This window comes from Penicillium pulvis (genome assembly GCF_028828015.1).
Source record: "Penicillium pulvis strain IBT 33274 chromosome Unknown contig_23_segment0_segment0, whole genome shotgun sequence".
In the NCBI taxonomy this organism is placed as follows: domain Eukaryota; kingdom Fungi; phylum Ascomycota; class Eurotiomycetes; order Eurotiales; family Aspergillaceae; genus Penicillium; species Penicillium pulvis.
The window spans coordinates 3730076-3750479 of record NW_026643075.1 but is presented as its reverse complement, the minus strand read 5'-3'; the positions used below and the strand labels follow the sequence as shown (position 1 = coordinate 3750479).

The 20404-nt window shown below is 49.9% G+C and overlaps 7 protein-coding genes across 7 annotated transcripts; 2 read left to right on the top strand and 5 right to left on the bottom strand.

Moving 5' to 3' along the window:
• Positions 1 to 674: 674 nt before the first annotated feature.
• On the top strand, positions 675 to 2806 carry N7503_005688 (LMBR1 domain-containing protein; the record flags this gene model as incomplete). Its single annotated transcript, XM_057065235.1, has 2 exons — positions 675 to 988; positions 1051 to 2806. 2 exons carry the CDS (start codon positions 675 to 677, stop codon positions 2804 to 2806), a joined length of 2070 nt encoding a protein of 689 aa, XP_056922978.1.
• A 384-nt stretch (positions 2807 to 3190) lies between these two features.
• On the bottom strand, positions 3191 to 4346 carry N7503_005687 (uncharacterized protein; the record flags this gene model as incomplete). Its single annotated transcript, XM_057065234.1, has 2 exons — positions 3191 to 3811; positions 3867 to 4346. 2 exons carry the CDS (start codon positions 4344 to 4346, stop codon positions 3191 to 3193), a joined length of 1101 nt encoding a protein of 366 aa, XP_056922977.1.
• Positions 4347 to 6350: 2004 nt separating this feature from the next.
• On the bottom strand, positions 6351 to 7988 carry N7503_005686 (putative DNA-directed RNA polymerase III RPC4; the record flags this gene model as incomplete). The annotated part of the gene is made up of 1 exon (XM_057065233.1): positions 6351 to 7988. One exon carries the CDS (start codon positions 7986 to 7988, stop codon positions 6351 to 6353), a length of 1638 nt encoding a protein of 545 aa, XP_056922976.1.
• A 746-nt stretch (positions 7989 to 8734) lies between these two features.
• N7503_005685 (putative C6 finger domain protein) lies at positions 8735 to 10712 on the bottom strand (the record flags this gene model as incomplete). Its single annotated transcript, XM_057065232.1, has 2 exons — positions 8735 to 9901; positions 9981 to 10712. The coding sequence occupies 2 exons, from the start codon at positions 10710 to 10712 to the stop codon at positions 8735 to 8737; spliced, it is 1899 nt and encodes a 632-aa protein (XP_056922975.1).
• Positions 10713 to 11691: 979 nt separating this feature from the next.
• N7503_005684 (uncharacterized protein) lies at positions 11692 to 12024 on the bottom strand (the record flags this gene model as incomplete). The annotated part of the gene is made up of 1 exon (XM_057065231.1): positions 11692 to 12024. One exon carries the CDS (start codon positions 12022 to 12024, stop codon positions 11692 to 11694), a length of 333 nt encoding a protein of 110 aa, XP_056922974.1.
• Positions 12025 to 13477: 1453 nt separating this feature from the next.
• On the top strand, positions 13478 to 15721 carry N7503_005683 (cyclin family protein). The gene is made up of 4 exons (XM_057065230.1): positions 13478 to 13520; positions 13681 to 14559; positions 14616 to 15155; positions 15213 to 15721. The coding sequence occupies exons 1-4, from the start codon at positions 13509 to 13511 to the stop codon at positions 15453 to 15455; spliced, it is 1674 nt and encodes a 557-aa protein (XP_056922973.1). The 5' UTR covers positions 13478 to 13508; the 3' UTR covers positions 15456 to 15721.
• Positions 15722 to 16056: 335 nt separating this feature from the next.
• Positions 16057 to 20265, bottom strand: N7503_005682 (RNA helicase). The gene is made up of 3 exons (XM_057065229.1): positions 20023 to 20265; positions 16435 to 19945; positions 16057 to 16380 (listed from the first exon to the last, which is right to left on the bottom strand). Exons 1-3 carry the CDS (start codon positions 20257 to 20259, stop codon positions 16121 to 16123), a joined length of 4008 nt encoding a protein of 1335 aa, XP_056922972.1. The 5' UTR covers positions 20260 to 20265; the 3' UTR covers positions 16057 to 16120.
• Positions 20266 to 20404: the final 139 nt, after the last annotated feature.

Below are 20404 nucleotides of genomic sequence, written 5' to 3'. Positions count from 1 at the left end.
AGAAAGGTGAGGCCCTTGGAGGACACGGAAATGAAGGTTTGCGATGTCATCGAAGGTCACAAGGCGAATTTCCCAGGTACGAGGTCCTCGTGACTAAGACTACATATTGCCTGCATATATTTAATTCCATATATACTCTACATGTCCAATGTTCAATGCCATCTATGATCGCATCGAAGCATTCTCAATCTCAATCTCAATCCCAGATTCCTCCCCACTCATCTTGCGTCGTCATAATTGTGGATCTCATTTCACGGCCCCGGAGGACTAGGCCAGTCTGGCAAAGGTACCAAGGTAGGTATAGATGGATCTAGAGGAGAAACAGCTACCAGAAACCAGGGTCTAGATGAATAGATAGATAGCTTTCACTGGAAGAGGTTGTAATAGATCCGACACTAAGCTAGCCTAAGATTACATTTAGTTTACTAATGCGGATTGACAGGATCGACAGAAACGTCCCCTGATTGCCATGGTGGTGGTAGTCAGTACCCACTGGGCGCCCTGGCAGCCGCGCACTCCCAAAGTCTATGGTACACCGTGCGCCGCTTAAGTCAGCACTCCCCTGGAAACAGTCTGGAATTAGATCTTCAATCTTGAATCTCTACAACTACGCAATGAGTGCCGGCTAATACTGGTTTCCTTTTGGCTTTTTTTCTCCTTTCTATCTCTTGAACATGAACATGTTCTCTGTCTCCGTGTCGCCCATCTCTGTGGGCTCCAATGTCTTCTTCGCCTTGGCACTCTTCGCCATTTCCGCCCTCGTCCTCTTGCTCTTGCGCCGCTTTTTGACTCTCCGCGCCACTCCGGCATATCTCATTGTCCCCATATTCTTGGCACTAGCTCTTCCCGCTAGTGTAGTGTTGTTGGTTCCCATCGACTTGGCATCCAGCTCACACGATGGCACTGGTCCCAAGGCAATCTGGTTACCCGATCGTGTGGTGCTGGTCTGCTGGCGCATCGCATACTGGCTTATCTTTATGCTGACCTGGTACCGTTGGCCCTCTTATTTTTTTTTTTTGAGCTCTCAGCCTGGTCGCTAACAAATCCCAGGGCAATCCTCCCACTATTGGGCGAATATGTCGACTCCGGATACCGCGAACCCAAGGCCCGCATCATCTATTCCCTCCGCATGAACGCCCGCTATCAGTTGATCGTCCTGACTTGTGCAGTGGTGGGACTGGTCTATGTCTCGATCTCCAATGGATTTCACTTCAGCTCCATCAAAGGTCTCGTCATGGCTCTGGCGTATGTGTGGGGTCTCGTGCTAGCCATCTACCTCATGGGCCATGGCTTGGTCTCCATTCCCCGCAATCTGATCCTCAATGCGAATGTTAGCGGTCGCCTGCGACGGGTTCAGGCCCATGCGCCCAAGGTCCACGATCGCTTGATGGATGCAGTGAATGAATTGGAAAGTCTCAATGGACAAGTCGCCCAGCTCCAGCAGCGCAAAACCGGGACTGCTCGCGATTTCCAGGAATGGATTGAAGATCTATCGGAAGGCTCTGGGTCGGCCGATGTACGAGTCCCAATCCTCGAAGCCCCAGAGTCCTCGAGTACAATTCCTTCTGTGATCACGGAGCGCTACCTGGCCGACCTGACCCGGCGCCTGCAGCGCTCCCGGCACATGAAGGCTCGGTTTGTGGATGAGTGGGACCGGCTGGTTCAACTCGCAGCTGATCTCCAGGCTATTATCAACTCGGCCGCCTCCAAGAAACTTGATTTCGGCCCTGCACCCCGCCGATCATCTTGTCTCCCTCGCACCAAGATGTTGACTCCGTACATGCGTTATCAAGTATACTCGAACGTCATTCCATCGATCCGGATGGCCTTCGGAGCCTTCTTTTCTGTCGCATCGGTCTGTATTGTTTGGTCGGAATTGATCAAGTCTGTGGCTCCCCAGTTGTCCATTGTGAGCTTGACCATTTTGCCCAACTACAAAGAGCCCAAGCCACTTGGATTTGGCAAACAGCTCATCACGTCCGCTTGGCTCTTGTATATGTGCTCTGCTGCCCTGGTGGGCGTCAACGATGTCAAGGTTTGGGGTAACCGAGCCCTGGTGCGTCGGAACACATACGGCGAGAGCGCGTGCTGGTATGCCAGCCTGGTCGCTCGTCTCACCGTTCCTATCGCCTACAATTTCTTGACCTTTTTGCCGAAAGATTTCCGTCGCGAAACCACTTTCTACGAGTTCTTGGGCCGCCTCATCAATCTTACGCCACTTGGCCATGGCTTTGATTTCATCTTCCCAATTTTCATCCTTTTGCCCATCTGCGCCACCTTGTTCAACCTCTACGGCCGTATCAAGAAGATATTTGGCTTTGGTCTCGCCGAAGAGGATGACATTCATGACGTGGAAAACAACCCCTCTGGCTACGGAATGGGTGGCTGGCGCGAAGGCCGTGACCTCATTGAGCGCGAACTGAACGGATTTGGCTCGCTAGCCGTTTCCTCTCGAGGAACTCGCTCGACCTGGGCCGCAGATCGCGATGACGAGAGCGACTCTCGTGGCTCTTCACGACTGCGAGTCCCCGCTGCCGAGGGATCCCGATCTCCTCGAACCACCCAGCGGCCCGTCACTGCACCTACGGTCATTGACGGGGAGGAAGAGGAAGAGGAAAATTTCTTCCAATCTTTTGCCCATCGCGTTCGTAATACCTTTGAGACCACTAATACCCCCCAATGGTTCCAAGGCGAACCATTCCGTCTGCCTCGTTGGATGTCCGGTGACAACAATACCACCACAGAAGAGGGCGGTGTTACCCGGTTGTTTGGTGGCCGTGCAGTGCCTGGCCGTCTTCACCTTTAGTCTCCTTGCATGATGCGGCGTTTGGGCTTGGGTTTCATCTTCGCTGCTGGACAGTGTAATATAGAGTTTTGTTTTGAGTTGTACATATCCTTTTCATTTGTATCCTGGAAGATCACTGTTTATCAGTTGCTATGAGAAATATACAAGATAACGACTAAATGTTTTTTTTCAAGGTCTCATTCGCACAACATCAGCTTCTTCGATTGTGTACAGGTCAATCTTGGAAGCTTCTGCGTATAATTTTGGCCACCTTTCTCTTTTCAAACAAACGACGTTGAAGTCAAATCTAAAGCTCACAATTCTTGAACGCTCACTCAATCGTACATCTAAAACCATGGGAAGTAAGTTCTCAATCCAAAATACAACTCCCAGCCTTCAAACAACTCATACACTTTCAACATCAAGCTCCTCAAGGACATGCAGCTTCTCTTTTACCGATCTTAGCTCCGCGGCAATCCCATTCCAGATCCGCAATCTCGTCCCAGCATCGTCAACAAAAGGCATTGGAACCGCTTTCCAAATTCGATTAATGTAATTACCTCCCCCTTTAGCCCCGGGCTCTCCCCGACCCTGAATTTCAGGGTTCGGTCCAAATTCAGCGCTAGTAGCCGCATTGACAATAGCGAAACTACCTTGTTCTGTGGTAATTGTGAGGTATGCAGCTAATAATCTGAATATCGTCTCCTGCCATGTTCCTTGATTGGTTCCCGAGAAATTCCAGATACCCGAATTGACATATCCGGGGTGGATGCCGTTGATGGTGATATGTCTGTATTTTTCACTTGAAACAAGGCGACGATTCATTTCAGTGATCCAGATTTGGTAGTACAGCTTGTTTCTCTCGTAAGGACCTTTTTGTTTGGGGACGGGCAGGTTCTCTATCTCAAACTCCAACTTGCCGAAGAAATGTAGATTGGAGGTTGTGCAGACGATTCTTGGCTCCGCACTTCTAGCCAGAGATTCAAGGATTCGGAACGTTAGAAGGGTATGAGATAAAAAATTGACCTTTATTCATTATTAGTGCTACTTCGCTTGGTGCTCGGTAAAAAATTAAACGTACCTGATGCACAATCTGGAACCCGTCTTTAGTCATTGTCTCATCCGAGTTATAAGGGGCCATCCCGGCGTTATTGCATAGAACATCCAGAGCTCTGCCGGTGGCAAGCCATCTCTCCGCAAACTCATCAACGCTGGCTAGGACTGTCATGTTGATTGGCCACCACTCAATGATAGACGAATGACCCGCGGATTTAGCCAGATCCAAGCATTGCTCTACTGCTTCAGAGGGGTGTGTTTCCCAATTCGGGGGCTCCCGACAGGCCATAATTATATTTGCGCCCCATTCTGCGAATGTTTTTGCGGCCTCAAATCCAATTCCGTTGTTTGCGCCGGTTATTATCACCCATTTTCCGCGCATGTCCTTGCGAGGGACATCTTTTTCGGTCAGGGTACTGCTCTCAAACCCTTTTAGACCTTGGAGGATACACCACCCACGTAAATACCACCAGCTTGGTGGATCTGGGATGGATGTTGTACTCATGCTTCCTGGAAGAGGTTTGTGGATAATTCGAGGACGGCGGGTCTGTATTTTCGGTCTTGGTTCAAAACAAGACTTGTAGTTAATAATTGACTTTTGAGGAGCTTACTGGGGAGTTATATATTCTTCGGCTTTAAGACACTTTCTTTCTGCCTGGACCGTCGTCCGGACGTCGTCGCTGCTTTGGCCCCACAGGAGTACCAAGGTTGTATGGGGGTGGGGGCTGACATCTGGTCTTTGCTCCGTGCTTACCTCTTTGGGGTTGTTCGTTTGTCGTATATCGTATTTCGCGAACGTGACGTAGCAGGCTATGAAAAAAAAGGCTACCATTATGATCTTCAACAAGGACACTCGCTTCGTGGCAACTCAAAGCTTCATCGTGGCAGCGTTCGGGGCGAACAGTTATGGCACGGCTCTTGGGATCAAATTTGCTTGGTATTCTCCAGAACCTTGGATTACGATAAGACTAAGCATGGCAAATTGGATGGCCTTCATCTCAAAAGTAATTTATCATTCAATATTCATCTTGTAGAGAAGAGAAAGATCGGGGGTAAATTGCTTATAGCTCTATGGAATACATATACACCTGAAGTGAATTCATGGTTTTTGTCAAGTAGAAGAGCGTCATTATTCGGACATAGCAATTTTCTAGTTGGACATAACACTTTCCATATTGGGAAAACATGGTATCTGTATTTCGATCGAGTATGTTCATAGTCACATGACTAGGTAGACTATATCATTAGAATAAAGAACTTACACACAAACACATACACACACACACATGATCTTATTTCGGTTCTCATACTAAGCCCTATGAATTGATAATGTAAAGTTGAGTTCAGTTCAGTCAAATTTAGCTAATGAAAGGTAAACCAGTGAGTTGTGTAGTGGATGGAAGGGTCATGTGACCGCGGAAATACTCGTCTGCAATACAAATACCATTTTTTCCCAATTTGAAAAGTGTCATGTCCAACTGGAAAATTGCTATGTCCGAATAATGACGCTCAAGTAGAAAGCATGCATACTACCAAGTCAGGTTAGATTCATTCCTCACACTATTGCAACAGACAAGGTACTTCTGCCTCTTGCTTTATTTCCACGCAAATCTCTGCCTACCATCCACACACGTGACTATGTCTACTCAATATAGTTGAGGTGTTTACACCCCAATGCTGTTTTGCCTACAGCCGAAGATGAACACTGGATCTTTTGTAAGGACGGCAATGAGTAGGGCATGCTTCTGTGAGGATCTTCCTGTATTGCACTGAACAGCAACTCTATTATTACCCAACTAAAAGGCTTCAAGCCAAGTGGCCAACGAGAGCTGGCGTCCTTCATTGCGTAGGAGTTTGCCCCCGTTCGTCATCTCTTTTTTCAAATGGCTATATTGTACTGTACAATCTCCTTCACATCAAGAAGCCTTCGTGGTCTAGTTGGTTATGACGTTGGTCTCATATCACTTTCATATGACGCTCCTGTTAACAGGATTGCTATCCGAAGGTCTCCAGTTCGATCCTGGACGAGGGCATTCTCTTTTTTATTTTTCTCTCACATCTTCCCCAGGTGCTCTCAGATTGACTTTACTCCCCTGTTCATTTTACTATTGATACCCTATGCTTTTTCTTCAATTTTTTACCGTAGCCTAGAAGAGAAAACCGTGAGAATTATAGTGTGGTATAGTGGCCGCACTCTCACATAAGGTGGAAAAGGGCACACGAATACCTCGGCCAATCAGCGTGAGATATTGATATTGATATTGAATCCACTTTCAATTGACATCTACCAGCTGTACGATACAGCTCATCATTTTGAACTTTTTAATTGACAATGTATACTACTCCTAAGATTACAGGGTTGTGCCGCCTACCTACATATTATAGGTGCGCTAGCCTCGGAGCCTTAGATCATTGGAAGCAGAAAATATGATTGTGTCTACTATGTCTATCCATCCATATATAGCACATGAAGATGAATTATAAATGCGAGGTAAAAAATCGCTCATGGTCACAGCATCGCATCCCAATTTGGCATCACCGTAAACTTGCCCGAAAGTTGACCCATAGACCAAGCCTGTTGTCGTTCATCCTTTGGTGGTTGTCCAGATTCATCTGCCTCAGGAGAAGAGACAATCAACGCCTCCTGCACGAAATCAACCGCTGCAGCACGATCAAGCTCGAAACTGATGCCACCCCAGTCCATTGTCACACGCCCGGATTTGTGCACATTTAATTTGCCTACCCGGCCGGCCGGTAGGGACCAATTCGTAGCGGCGGTGATAAGTTTAGATTTTCCATTTGTGTCCACACCATTTTCGCCCGTGATCTGGACATCGTCGCCTTCGGTCTCGGATTTCACTTGGGGCTGTGCCTGGGGCTCGGGTGGGTTCGTGTCTTCGGCAGTCGGTTCCGTTGAGCCAGGAATAGAGAGGTTGGGTGTCATAGGCGGGAATTGCATAAGGAAGAGGTGTCCGAGAAGGTGTTGATTGGCTAATTTTTCGATTGGTGACTGTGGATCGTCTGTTGCTGCGTCTTCGGTCGGGGTAGTCTCGGGCACGGTCTGCGGCTCTGCTGGTTCCGGTTCTGGCTCTGGTTCCTGGTGAGTCAGGAGCTCTCGAACATGCTCCAGGTCATCCAGGTGGCGGTCGTATTCATCAATCTCCTCCTTGGTACGTAGAAGCTCGCGCGGATCTCGTTTAGGTTTAGGCGGAGCAACTTCCTTGGCCTTCTCCGGCTTGCGGTCCGCTGATTTGGGGTCTGATGTCTTCCGGCGCACACGATACTTCTGTGTGGGCAACAATCCATCATCCTCAGCAGGAGGCAAATCCGCCATAGGTGTATCGCCGTCATCTGTCGGTTCGTCCTTCACAGGGGCTTCGTCACCAACAACCTCTGGAGGCGATGGCTTATCATCCACAACCTCAGCAGCCTCCTGCTGTGCCTGCCGTCGGATTTCTGCCGCCTTGCTGGAACTTGACTCCATATTGACGGCAACCACCCTATCCTCGTGCTCATGGCGCGTAACGCGAACAGGGCGCAGTCCCTTCTCGCGGCGTCCTCGAGCCGGCATCTTGCCCTTCCCATCTTCTTGGAAGTCGTCATCCTCATCACTCTCGATGTTGATCTGATCAATGCTCATCCGCAAGTCATCATCTGAGGAATCATCTTCCCGATCCCGAGACGCTCCAGTAATTCCATATCGTGCACGGCCACGTGCTGGACCACCACCCCGACCTCTGAATGCACCCCCAAGACCACCACTAGCACCACCACGCCCGCGGAAGGAGCCTCTGCCCCCGCGGTTTCCACGGCCACGCTGGATAGCAGCCGCATCTCTCAGCCGATCATTAAGTCGTTCTTGTTCAATTTTCTCCATAGCTTCACGCTCCTCTTTGCTCCTTCGCTGGACGGCTTTTGGTCGAAATTTCAGTGGTTTCGGTGCAGAATCGCCGCTCAATACTGAGGGTGAGCGTGTTGCTGGTGTAATGCTACCGCCTGCTGGGGCGCGTTTCTTCAGTGACTGTAGTCTTTGTACAGAGGGTCGACCAGGGGCACCTGAAGCGGCGCTTTGAGCTGGTGCATTTTGTGTAGAGTCTGTGTCTTCTGGTTTTGCGGCAGTTCGTCTGGTGCCTGCTTTGGGAGGCATTGTGGTTGATGCGCAAGCAGCGCTGTGCCGCTAAAATTGTGGGGTCTTTGGTGAGTCAATTTTTAACACATGCGCTGTTGGATTTTAAGCAAATAATTGAGATCGAGAAGCGGTTTAAGAAGACAGACAGCAGGGTCGTAGTGTCACGATGCGGGCAAAAAGTTGAGCTTGACAAAAAAAGCTGCGGGGCCCTACACCGCTTTAGATAAATCTTGATCACGTGACATTGTATGAATGGAATCAGACTGACAGCGAGGTTCGGGTGTCGGTATAATGAATAGAACCTTGGTGACTACAGTTATTCTTTGAAGAGGAAAGATTGTCAGACAGAATTGATTCCCAAAATACTCATGCGAACGAACAAAAACCCATGACATCTTCTCTAGCCTGTGCTAGCCCCTCCATCTGCTATCATGGAAGTATATATATCTTCACATTACTTCAAGGTCCAACTCGAAGCACACAGCACAAAACGACAACTGATGTTTATCAAGGACAGGCAGGCAGCTACTGATTTGAAAAGAATGAATGGGGAAGATAAAAAATATCCAAGACGCCAACAGAAAATCAACCCGCTGGACTTTGTATAGATCGGATCGGGACAGAAAGAGTGTGAGATTGTGATGAGGTAGAGAGTGAAAAGGAATGTCGAATCTCTCGGAGAGAAAGTTAAAGGAGGGTGGAGGTGAGGATGGTGGAAAATGAAGGAGAGAGATTGTGGGAGGGACAACGTATTCTGGAGCTGTTCAACGCTTCCGCTTCTTGTTCTTATCGGCCATGACGGAAGCGAGTAGGGGAGTTCCCGGCATTAGGGGAAACTCAGTAGGCTCAGGTGACTCAGAGGACTTCTTGACGGGAACGCCCATGTGGCGCCCATAACGACCCTTGCGTCCATTGCCCTCATCTTCACTGAGGCAGCCCTCGATCCCGATACCAGCGTCCTTGCAACGGCCGCATGGGCGTTGGCGATCGCAGCCCTTCTTGCTCTTGCGGCACCGTTGGCAGCGAGGCTTGGTAGAAAGGTCCTCCTCATCAGCACCGAGCTGATGTTGGAAGTTGACCGACCCTCCTGAAACCTTGCGCGATGAGCTTGGGCTAAGAGGGGCAATAGGCGCTGCCGATTTATCAGAGGGCTTGCGGGGAGCGGGGAGCGCGCTCTTGGTCTTTGGCTTCTGCACTGGCTTTTGACTGCGAGGTTTGACAGACATAGGACGGCTCCGGGGCTTCTTCGCCTTAGGAGCAAACTCTTTATACAAGGTGTCGTCTTCGACCTCGCTCTTGATGCCGTCTTCAAGACCATCTGAACTATGTTCGCTGCTGTCTGCGCTGGGAAGAATGTCATCAAGACCCTTATGATGGCGCTTGATAGCCCCAGGAGGAAGCATTGGGCTCGAGTCAAGTCTGCGACGAGCCGGCAAGTCGTCTTCCTCTTCGCTAAAGTCCTCGCCTTCACTGGTAGCACCAGTCGACGAGGCGGCATCAGCAGCACCACTGAAGGCATCATCCAGCGTTGACGCAGATGTACGACCATGAGAGAAATTGGAAGCATCACCAAGGCGTATCAATTGCATTGCGACGTCCTCATCAGAGATGCAGCTTGCGATGGTCGGGTCTGGTGTGGGCAAAATGCCAGCACCGCTCACCCGAGGAGCTGAGTTGCTGAACGGTATACGGTTTCCATTATCAGGAACTGTGGGTGTGGCATAGACTGTACTTTTGCCTGAGTGTACACCATATTCACTGTGGCCATAGCTTTGCGGCGATGGTAGTGTTTGGTGGTAGTTATATGGGCGGTGGGTAGGACGAGCAAAAGGTGAACCGGCACCTTCTTGACCGATCGATCGACGTTGAGGAGAGATAGAGGAGGTCGAGGTAGTGAGGGGGACTTGAGGAGGGACAAAGAGTGGAAGCTCCTATGAGATGGAATGGTTAGAAGCGAAGATCAAAGAAGAAGAAAAAACCTTTAAAGTGATCAGGTAGCGCAATACTCACCGAGCTGTCAAACTTTGGACGTTTGCGACGACCGTCCTGTAGTATATTTTCCATACTTATTTCTGAGCTAGCGAAAGCATCGCCCCGAGATCTGCGACTATAGCTATCCTCGCTGTCGCTCATCATCTCGTCATCAGGGAAGCCAGCATGGCTAGAGCCGCGGCTTTTGTTCCCACAGCGAGAGCCCTGCTTGTGATGAGAAGCGCTGCGTAGACTCCGGTTAGATGGAGATGTGCTGCGCTTTCTAGCAAGGCGAGATGGCGGCCGCGATGGCTGATCCAACACTGGCGCTACAGCATCCATTCCAAATGGCTCGCCCAGACTGGGTCGCTTGCGCTCAACAGAAAACCCACCATAGAAGTGGTCCGCATATGTTGGAATGGGAATGACTCGCACATAAACCGTCATGTTATTCTTCAGATTTTCATACCTTGCGATGAGGGTGGTCCCATGTTCATCTTCGAAGCTCACCCCACTGGCGGTGCCATCGTAGATGCCATAGAAATTTTTGACCGTCGTCACAATCGAATCCGTGGTATCATGCGGGTATATTTGAACGCGCATGGGAATACGGGCTCGAACCTTGGAGTTCTCGTCCAGTAGCAGCTCAAAAGCGACGTTCTTGGGTACGGGGCTCTTGAGCGACAAGTTTCGAGAGTCATCGACCACCGGTTGCTCTGCTAGGACAGAGTACCCTTCATGCGGAAGCGATTGCATGATGGACATGTCCATTATGCAAAAAGTCCTCTGCTGCTATAGCGATGACTGCATCAACCCACTGTTTGTACGATGGAGGAGGAGGGAGCGGTTTTGATGGGATCCATGACCGGGCACAGAGGAAGGGTTCTAGTGTAGAGGGAGGGGGAAGAGGATCCATCGAACCTACCACAGTTATAGGATCCGAAAAGGTTGGCAGGTGGATGTACCACCCCCGGGTTGTCGATGGGAAAGGAAAAGTGTTTGACGCAGGGCTTTTCGATGGGGATGGAGGGGGAACTTGGGTGTCGCAACCGAGAATGACCCGGAAGAGGCAGCGTGGGATCACCTAGGACAAAATCCAACACCAATGTTAGTACAATGCCGTCCCAGTGGATTCCAATCATCATGAAGATGGGATTTATCCATGAAAGATGGAAAGATGGACGTTGCCTAGCCGAGTCCGGCCGACCTTGGGGAGGAGACGACGAGAGCAGTCTCGGATGAGGATGGAGAGCAGCGTAGACATACCTAGCACAGATACAGATGACTCTAACAGGATCGCAGAGACTCAGGAATGTCCAGCACGGAGCGAAATGGCGAGCGATGGGTGTCGGTCGAGGGTTGTGGGTGGAGGTGTGGATTGTCGTTCGTTCTACGAAGCGCTTTGGGGGGTGGGCTATGTCAGCGGTGACCCAGTAGCCGAGATGAGGGAAACCTCGACAAGAAAGAAGACAATACCCAAAACCGAAGAATAGACAGCGATAGGCGGGGTTGTCGAATGAAGAAGGAAGAAAGTTGAGTGGATGCGTACGATGGTTTCACCTAAAGCGAGAAAACGGCCTACTTGGGTCGGTGACATGGCGATTTGCGCTTCCGCCCAAGCTTTGCTCATCACATTCCATGTTTACCACGCAAAAAGTAGAAAGCGCTTGAGCAAAACTAGTATAGATAAGTTTATCATGTGCAAATAACTATAATCTCTAAATAAATGAACTTCGATGAGCCATATCGGTCATTTCGCAATGCGCACTGCTGTCGCAAGCCGTGGTGCTATTGCGCCGAGAATCCTGTCTAACCACGCATAGCTTCGATGTAAACTAGACTCAGTCTGATCGAGCAAGTAGCACTGCTGCTGCTTTATCACATTAGGGGGAGAGTATCCTGGTCGGCCAACAAGCGCACCGGGTACCTTGTCGGAAATAAGAGCATCTTTTCCTCCAAGAACTTCAGCCCGAATGAGATTCAACAGATCGCAGCCAATGGACGGTCCGAAAAGGTCCATCTTGCCGCAATAGGCCCCAAAGGCGCTGCTGGCCAGGGCACGCCTGTCGCACATTGGCGACATTGCGCTCATGCGATTTCTAAGATCCTTGTCGCATTACCGATCCGAGTATCGCTAAAGACTTCAAATTCCAATGCGATCAGCCTGATGCTCTGAAACCCGCCAGGAATCTTTCCGGCGCGGGGAGTTCCAGATGACGGCGGTTCCCAAAGGCAAGTGGCTGATCGCGAGCAGCCCCCAAAGTACCAAAAGCATCCAACAAACAAAAACCAGCTTATCGAAACCTCAGATAGAACAATCGCATGACCAAAGCTTGTCATGGTGTGTTTTCGCATGATCTGCGCCGGGTGAGTTTACCCCTCCTCGGGACCTACGTAAGAATAGAAAAGGGATGGGGGTTACAGAGCATTCTCGAACCTTGCAGGACGAAGAGGCAAATTGGTTGAGCCAAAGCTACAGGGTCCTCAAGGGTAGCTGGAACATGAATTCTAAAGCCATTTTTTACAGTATAATGTGTCTGAGTACAGGAACTGCGGCCCAGAATGCTTGGGAACGTGCACGAAAAAGATTGTCCAGACCGTGCATAGGGATTGCAGTTGACGGGATTGTTAGGACCAGTCAGAGTGCGGAAACCCGAATTGAGGCGAGGACCCCCGCACACTTAGATTTCCGGAGCGGGTCACAACGATGCCCAACTTTGTCGCAATGATGAGCGAGTTCGGATGCGATTCGGCTGATCTAGAAAGTGCCAACCGTTTACCGCTCGATCCGGTCCTACGAAGCGGTGTGGATCACGTGGGTCCGCGTAACTAGCGCGTTCTAGATGGTTGACCGGTGGGCATGGCGATTGTGCCTCCACCAACCATAATGGAAACAGAAGAAATAGCGGAAAATGATCCAAAAGTTCACAGAAAATGCTGGCCAGGAAGAATTTAAAAATACACCAAAAGTTGGACCTAGTTTGGAGAAAAACGTAAAAACGAGGGACTCCGGGAAGACGTGACGATAAGATTGTGACGTCACTGATAAAGTGATAAGAACTCTTGGCGCCAGCGGAAGGGATGATTCCTGCAAACAACGCAAACATGTGCTGAGCAAACAGATCAAATCATTCCTGAGGTGTATTGTCATGTACTGTCATCTTGTATAGATAACATAGTCCACAACAGTGTGTGAGAATTGTACGATCAGGTAGTTTTGCGTCTTCTAATTCTACAAATGTGATATATTGGAGAAAAATTAAGTAATACTGGACAGGATGTCGATCTAAGCAATCATTGTTTTGGATGAATGGAACCTTTGCGTGGTTGAAACTAGAACACAATTAGTGTTGGTCGCCGTGGTTTCCATTTGTATCACCGCGTTACCGTTGTTCCTGCACAAGCTTCGAACTGTTTGTTTTGCTTGGCGTGACCACTCATGCACCCGACCCGCTGCAAGCCTTCTCTTCTCAACTGAGCAAAACATAAACAATTCCTTTTCTCACGTTCTCATTCAACCATTCACGCGCCAAATTGTGTTGACAACACCTGGGAACTTATTCGAAAATGGATGCGAAGGTATGTGTTCACTTTATTTTCTACTATCACTGTTTCCTTTCATGCTCTAGGTGCCTTGGGTCTTGAACTACCAACAAACCTATCAAGGGCCTGGGTCCATCTACTTGATTCCATTCATTGTTGATCGAATGAACCAAGACATAGCTGACCCAAATAACAGCCTCATCGTATTCGCGCCCGCGGTGACGAGAACGTGCCGCCCTCCCTTCATAACAATAAAACCATCCATCAGCGCAACAAGTCCATGTCAGCGCTAAACGCCACCCAGGCCGCCAAGAATGGTACTCGACGGGCATTCGGTGATGTGAACATCAATAAGGACTTGTCGCGCGCTAGTCGCGATGACTCGGCCCTTACGGGAAAGCCTGCGTTGCAGGTTTCGGAGAAGCCTGCGCTTACACAGGTTACCCAGCGCCCCGTGTCCCTATCTAGCTCCAAGAGTCTGTTGAACAATATTACTACGAAGCCTGTCAACCCAGCTGGCAAGGCCCAAGCTACCAAAATAACTAAGCGAAGCACTGCCGTCTTCCGCGACCACCTCGAGCCCGTCGTTGAGAAGGAAACATCCAAGGAAACTCTCACTAGCCGTTCTGTTCGGAGGATTGAGCAATCTTCTGATACGGAAGCAAATGGACCAAAGGAGATTGAGAAGCTCGAAAAGAAGGAAGCTTCAATTGTTCCCGCAGACGAGTCCTTAGTGTCGACTGCATCGGATACCACCATCTCTGATACCGAAGAGCCTAAGACTGCTACCTCGGCTAAAATCACAGCACCCATTGTCTCTGAGCCTGAAGAGTACTGGGAGGACGAAGATGATAGTTTAACCGCACCCTCAAATTTGCGCGCCGACAACACTACTGGCGGCACCACCATGGTCATTTATCCCAAGTTCACCGCTGGTACCAAGCGCCAAATTCTGCAGGCGAAAGAGATCGTCGAAGCTTCCCTCACAGAGGAGGATATTCTGGACGATTTCTATGATTCTAGCATGGTTCCAGAGTATAGTGCTGAGATTTTCCTCTACCTTCGACAAAAAGAGGTACGCCTCTGACTCGCATTCCCCATTTGACGTAACTGACGCTAATTATTATCAAGGTTTCGATGCTTCCAGTTGCTGATTATATGGCCAATCAGACCGAGATTCAATGGTCCATGCGCGCAGTCTTAATGGATTGGCTGGTGCAGGTGCACTTCCGTTTTGCCCTCTTCCCAGAGACCTTATATCTCTGCGTGAATTACATCGACCGATTCCTTTCTCGAAAAATTGTCTCCTTGGGTAAGCTGCAGCTAGTGGGTGCCACCGCGCTATTCATTGCAGCCAAGTACGAGGAGATTACTGCGCCCTCCGTTCAAGAGATCGTCTACATGGTTGATGGGGGCTACACTGTCGATGAGATTCTCAAGGCCGAGCGCTACATGCTAACCATACTCAACTTTGAGTTGGGATGGCCCGGCCCAATGAGCTTCCTTCGTCGGGTTAGCAAAGCAGACGATTATGACCTGGAGACTCGGACTGTCGCCAAGTATTTTATTGAGCTCACTATTATGGATGAGCGTTTTGTTTGCACTCCTCCTAGCTTTGCCGCCGCAGGCGCCCATTGTCTGGCCCGACTGATGCTTCGCAAAGGATGCTGGGTACGCTTCCCTCCTCTCCCATCTCTTTACTTGATTTTCAGCTAACAGCTTTGGTAGACTCCGGCCCACGCTTACTACTCCGGATACACCTACGCCCAACTGCTCCCTGTCATCACCAACATGCTAGACTGCTGTCAAAACCAACAAACTCATCACCAGGCGATCTATGAGAAATACGTCGACCGTCGATTCAAGCGTGCCTCGCTGTTCGTGGAGAATGAGGTTCAGGCTGGTTTCTCCCTGCCTGCCGCTACTCCCTTCCGCGAACCTGCACGTCTGGCTGGAGAAGCCAACTACTAAACTCTGTTTTCGAATTTCCGCAAGCTGAAAGCGCTTCTAACTTGCTCAACAATACCCCACATTCTCTATCGCGTTTCTCATTTCATTTATGCGTTTCGGAATCAGGCTGTTGGAGGGGATATGGTACGGGAAGGCGTTTGTTTGATTGTTCATGGAGCTCTCTTTTCTTTTATCATGACATCGAGATGACTTTGACGCCATTGTTCCGCGAGGAGTTTTACGGATCGGAAAGGCGTTTTCTGCTTCTCGGCGTCACCTAATCCTTTTTTTCTTTTTCATTATTTTCTTTTCACGACACATACCTCTTTGATATTCTGCTCACGAGAGTTTCCTATTTTCCCTTCCCCCGGTGGCATGGCCCGCTTTTTCCTTAATGACGACCCCTGCCTTCCGTTGATGTTTATGCTTACTGGTATTCTGCACCGAGCCACGTACAGTTCCTTCTTGCTGTTTCCGTTGCATCTATTCATACTAAGATATCGCATATGGAAATGCTTTTACCGAGAATGAGTTATGTTTACAAAAGTTCGGACTCTTTTTGTAGTGAGGCACTTTCATAAATTAGGGCACGAAAAGCGGCTGTGGCCGCCTAAGGAGGTATGTATACACTCTCAGTAAATTCCTCTGTTTATCGTCTAAATCGTTTATCATCTATGCTATACAGATCACTGGTCTAGACCGTTAAACTCAATTAACCTTTTCACAGCCTCGATCACTCGGTCTCCCGCCCCACCATCCGAGCCAAGCGCGGGACTATCAATGCGCGCAGCAAGAGCCTCATCTAGCATTGTGCGCAATCGTGAAACAAGTACACCGATTCTAGCCCAACCACGTAGCCGGAGCCAGCCGTCTACGACGAGTCCACGGCCCATCGTGTCAAGAGTGATAGAGCCACAGAAGAGGAGCAACGAGTATGCGTTGAATGCTGGAATATGGTTAACAATGATCCGAAAAAAATGGAATACTGGAGAAAAATCACGAGTCAGATCCCGAATGAAAACCTTGCTCGTTGCCATCTTGGTAAAGTAGCTCAGATACGCGGCAGAACTGGGATAACCATGTGCAGAGAAGAGAATCGAGCTAGGATGAATGAAGACACGCCCGTTCTCCTGGTTAAAGTACTTAATTGTCCGGGCATCTGGATCAACTTCGACAGTACCAGTGACCGAGCTAGCGAATTTCTTATCCGGGAATGAGATCTGCGCAACCTGTGGCTGGAACGCTCCTGCGATGAGCGCGCGGATGAGGTTCCGGTTGGAGGCGTTGCGGTTCCAATTGTTTGCGCCATCGTTGTAATCTACCGGCAGAAGACCGGCATCCTTGAGGGACGTGACGAATTGAGCTCGGTTGGATGAGATGTCGCGGAGAGTTTGATGGGATAAGAAGTTCATACCACACCACGACTGTGATTGCCAATGGCCCTGGGTGCGGGCACGCTCGGACCAGGCCTGGTAGGCGGACAAATCCGTGAGAAGATCTCCATCTCCGGGACGGGAGAAAGTGGCTTTCACGGCGTCCGCTTCATCTCGTTTTTCGCGGGGAGACACGAAGGGGCTTTTGACTGTTAGAATGGCTGCGACTGTGAGACAAGGTTCCATGCAGCCGAAGATCGAGCCGTAGATCATGAGCTTGGCACAGCGAAGATCTGCCGGGATCATGGATAGATACCGGCCTAGTGCGGTAAGACGATTGTGATCCAGGGCTCCGACCCGGTGCAGGAAGTTGAGAGCGCCTTCAACAGCTATGCTTTCTGGTGGTGTGATTGTGTTGGCTAGGAAGGTGGCGACGTCTTCAATACCTTTCATGGATTTCACGGACAGACATAGTTGTTCGAGGGGGACACGGCGGATTTCCGGGTCTGGTCGCGGGGCCATGTTGGACTCGGCTTTGCGAGTGTATAGTTTATAGCAAGTTCCTGCACGAACACGGCCTGCTCGACCGCGGCGCTGTTTGCAAGCTGCTTGCGACGCCCATACTTCTTGAAGTCGGACCATATTGTCTTTGGGATCGTAGCTTGTTTCTTTGACTCGGCCGGTATCAATGACGGCGACAACATCCTCGATGGTGATGGATGTTTCTGCCACATTCGTGGCCGCAATGACCTTTCTCTTTCCCCTGGGTGGACTTTGAAATACACGGCGCTGCTCTGCTGGAAGCAAAGATGCATGCAAAGGCAGTGGGTGCATATTGGGAATTCTCTTTATAGCCGTTAGGCACCTTTCAATTTCCATTGTTCCTGGCAGGAAGATAAGAATTCCTCCGGGGTGGTCTCCCAATTCGGCATCAATGAATTGAACGGTAGATGCGATCAAGTCATAGTTGATGCCCATTCCGACGCTGCGCAAAGCTTTACCCAGTGTCATTTCCTCTTGTGGTGACGGCTCCATGTCCTCATCCCATTCATTAAGTTCAGGAGCAAATCCAGTATCCCGGATGACATCGTCCAAGTAGTAATCTTCAACCGGGAAGGTTCGTCCAGGGATGTTCACTAGACCGACGGATTTCGATCCACCAAAGTAGCTCATGAAAATGTTTGCATCCAACGTGGCACTCATGAGAATGACCTTCAGATCTTTGCGGTGTTTCAGAACATCCCGCAGCAGGGCCAGTAGGAAGTCAGTGTCAAGACTCCGCTCGTGGACTTCATCAACTACCACATGTGAAACGTCTGCCAGAGAGCTGGCGACGTTTCCATCGGCATCGCCACCAGATTGAATACGGCGAAGCAGAACACCAGTCGTCACAAAGGTGATCTTGGTTGCGCCCTGCTTGGCCTTTGATTCACCACGGATCACGTATCCAACCTCGTCGCCGACAGTTGAGCATCGCTCATCGCTAACTCGATCAGCAAGACCCAAAGCTGAGATACGACGGGGCTGCGTGCAAATAATGTTTGCAGCGCCTCCCAAGCCTCGTTGAATCATATCGTCGAGTACAAACTGTACAGACTGTGTACTTTTACCACTACCAGTTTCACCAGAGATGATGGTAACTTGATGCGAGTTAACAGCTTCAACGATGGCATATTGAGTGTTCCAGGCTGGTAGTGACCGTCTCTTTCGAGACATCTCAACCTGTGCAGCGCTGTTCTGCTTAGCTTCCCAGGCCTCCAGCATTGCCATGCTTGCGGGGGAGTTGGCTTTCCAATCAATACCCCGGCGCTGTTTGCGAGATCCGCGCACAGAAACCTCATGAGTATTCGCGGCTGGTGATACTGTCACGGCAGAGATCTCTCGAAGCCTGCCTGGGTTCTCCATTATCTCAGATAGGTTCATCTCTAACCAATCCATAATATTGAAAATCATAGATTCGCCCGAAAATTTTTCCTCTGCATATTGCACAGCCCGGCGAATAGCGCTGAGACGAATATAAGCCGGGACTCCCTTGGCTTGAATTGATATGACCGGAGCGACTGAGGGATAGTGAGAAGATGGCTCTTGGAAACGGAACGTGGTGTTCTCTGGAATCTCAGGAGCCTCGCTTTTGATTTCACAGACTCGCGGCGAAATACGGACGTAGCGCTCTCCAAAGATAGCCTCAAGAGTGTCTTGTTCTTCAGCCCAAGCTTCCGGATTTCCTTCCGGGATTGAAGCAGATGCGAATTCAGATCCATGGGCCAAGGTACTTTGTAGATACTCTGCAGCTGCCAGCTCATCACCATCCTTTCCATCGAGAACTTGAGAGCACAGGTCCACAGGATAGCCAATAGAGGCAAGACGCTTTATCTTCGCTTCTCGTGCCAGGTCCCCAGCCGCAAGGCTGACACCGGCAGAGTATCCCTCAGGCAAACACCATCGAGGCAGATCGTCTTCAGGCACATAGACCAAAAGCCACTCTAGAACTTCCTCACGGTCCTTACACTCCTCCACAGCTTCCTCAACGTGGCTTCGACGGAATCCGAGTTTCGAGAATTCCTCTACCGTGGATTTTTTCTCCTGCTCGGGAACCTTCACCCCATATGGGTTCCAATTTGTATGCTGGCGTAGCAGTCCTTCGATCTCGCGCCGAATCCGAGTACCCATTTCCACCTTAGGTGCTTGCGACCAAATTCGCTTGCTTCTAGCATCACCGCCTCCAAGTCCAAGATCTGTTGAGGAGACCTTTTCTTTCGCTTGCGCCTTTGCACGTTCGACCCTCTTCTTTTCCAGATCTGCGGCGGCACTCTCCCGTTCCTGCTTAGCCAAGAATGGATCTGCCTCGTATAACCAGCCTTTGCCCTCGCGAGTCTCTGCCGCCTTGATCTCCGCAAAATCCTCCTTCCAAAGCTTTTTGTATTTAGGAGGCATCATCATATGGATATTGCGCATGTTGCACACACGGAAAAGCGCCCATGCGGCAGCAAAATGGCGAGCCTCGAGTGCCGTCGCCTGCGCCGCTAGTTCCTTATGTGATGGAGGCAGCTTCATCGGAGGGAGAACGGTCAATTCGCGAGTTTTAGGGTCCACTCGTTTCATCGTGACGGCGGATACATGGCCGCCTGAGGTATTAATCTATCGAGCGCAATTTGCAGTGCATTAGTATTGGACTGGGTTTGCGAGATAGAACATTGGGGTTCCGAGTGATATACCATGCTATACTCTGGCTTCTCCCATTTTTGCTTTTGGCAATGCTCTGAGAGCATATTGACGGGTAATTTGCCCGTCCATGATGCGCCGCCAATAACCTCCTTCACGGTTGGTTTTTTGGGCTCCTCGGGCACGGCTGCGGCCTTCTTGTCCTTGTCTTTGATCTCTGCAGCAGCCTTGGCCTGTTTAGTGCCAGGCTTAGGCCCTCCCGGGTTGCTGGCTTTCTTTTTCGGAGGCATTATATGCTTCGTAGCGTCGAGAGCCAAAAAGTCCAAATCATCAATTCATTCAATCGGGCTGGGATTGTCCCGCACTAGACCGCTTTGGGCTTTTTGCGGGGAGCTCTTTCCAATCAACTTCTATTTCCATTGGATATATTCTTCT

Coding starts and splice junctions, on each gene's coding strand:
- N7503_005683 (XM_057065230.1), top strand. Junction 14,560..14,615: donor TCTACCTTCGACAAAAAGAG/GTACGCCTCTGA, acceptor ATTATTATCAAG/GTTTCGATGCTTCCAGTTGC. Junction 15,156..15,212: donor TGCTTCGCAAAGGATGCTGG/GTACGCTTCCCT, acceptor CAGCTTTGGTAG/ACTCCGGCCCACGCTTACTA.
- N7503_005682 (XM_057065229.1), bottom strand. CDS start 20,259: ATGCCTCCGAAAAAGAAAGCCAGCAACCCGGGAGGGCCTAAGCCTGGC. Junction 19,946..20,022: donor AGAAGCCAGAGTATAGCATG/GTATATCACTCG, acceptor TGCGCTCGATAG/ATTAATACCTCAGGCGGCCA. Junction 16,381..16,434: donor TTTCATTCGGGATCTGACTC/GTGATTTTTCTC, acceptor ACCATATTCCAG/CATTCAACGCATACTCGTTG.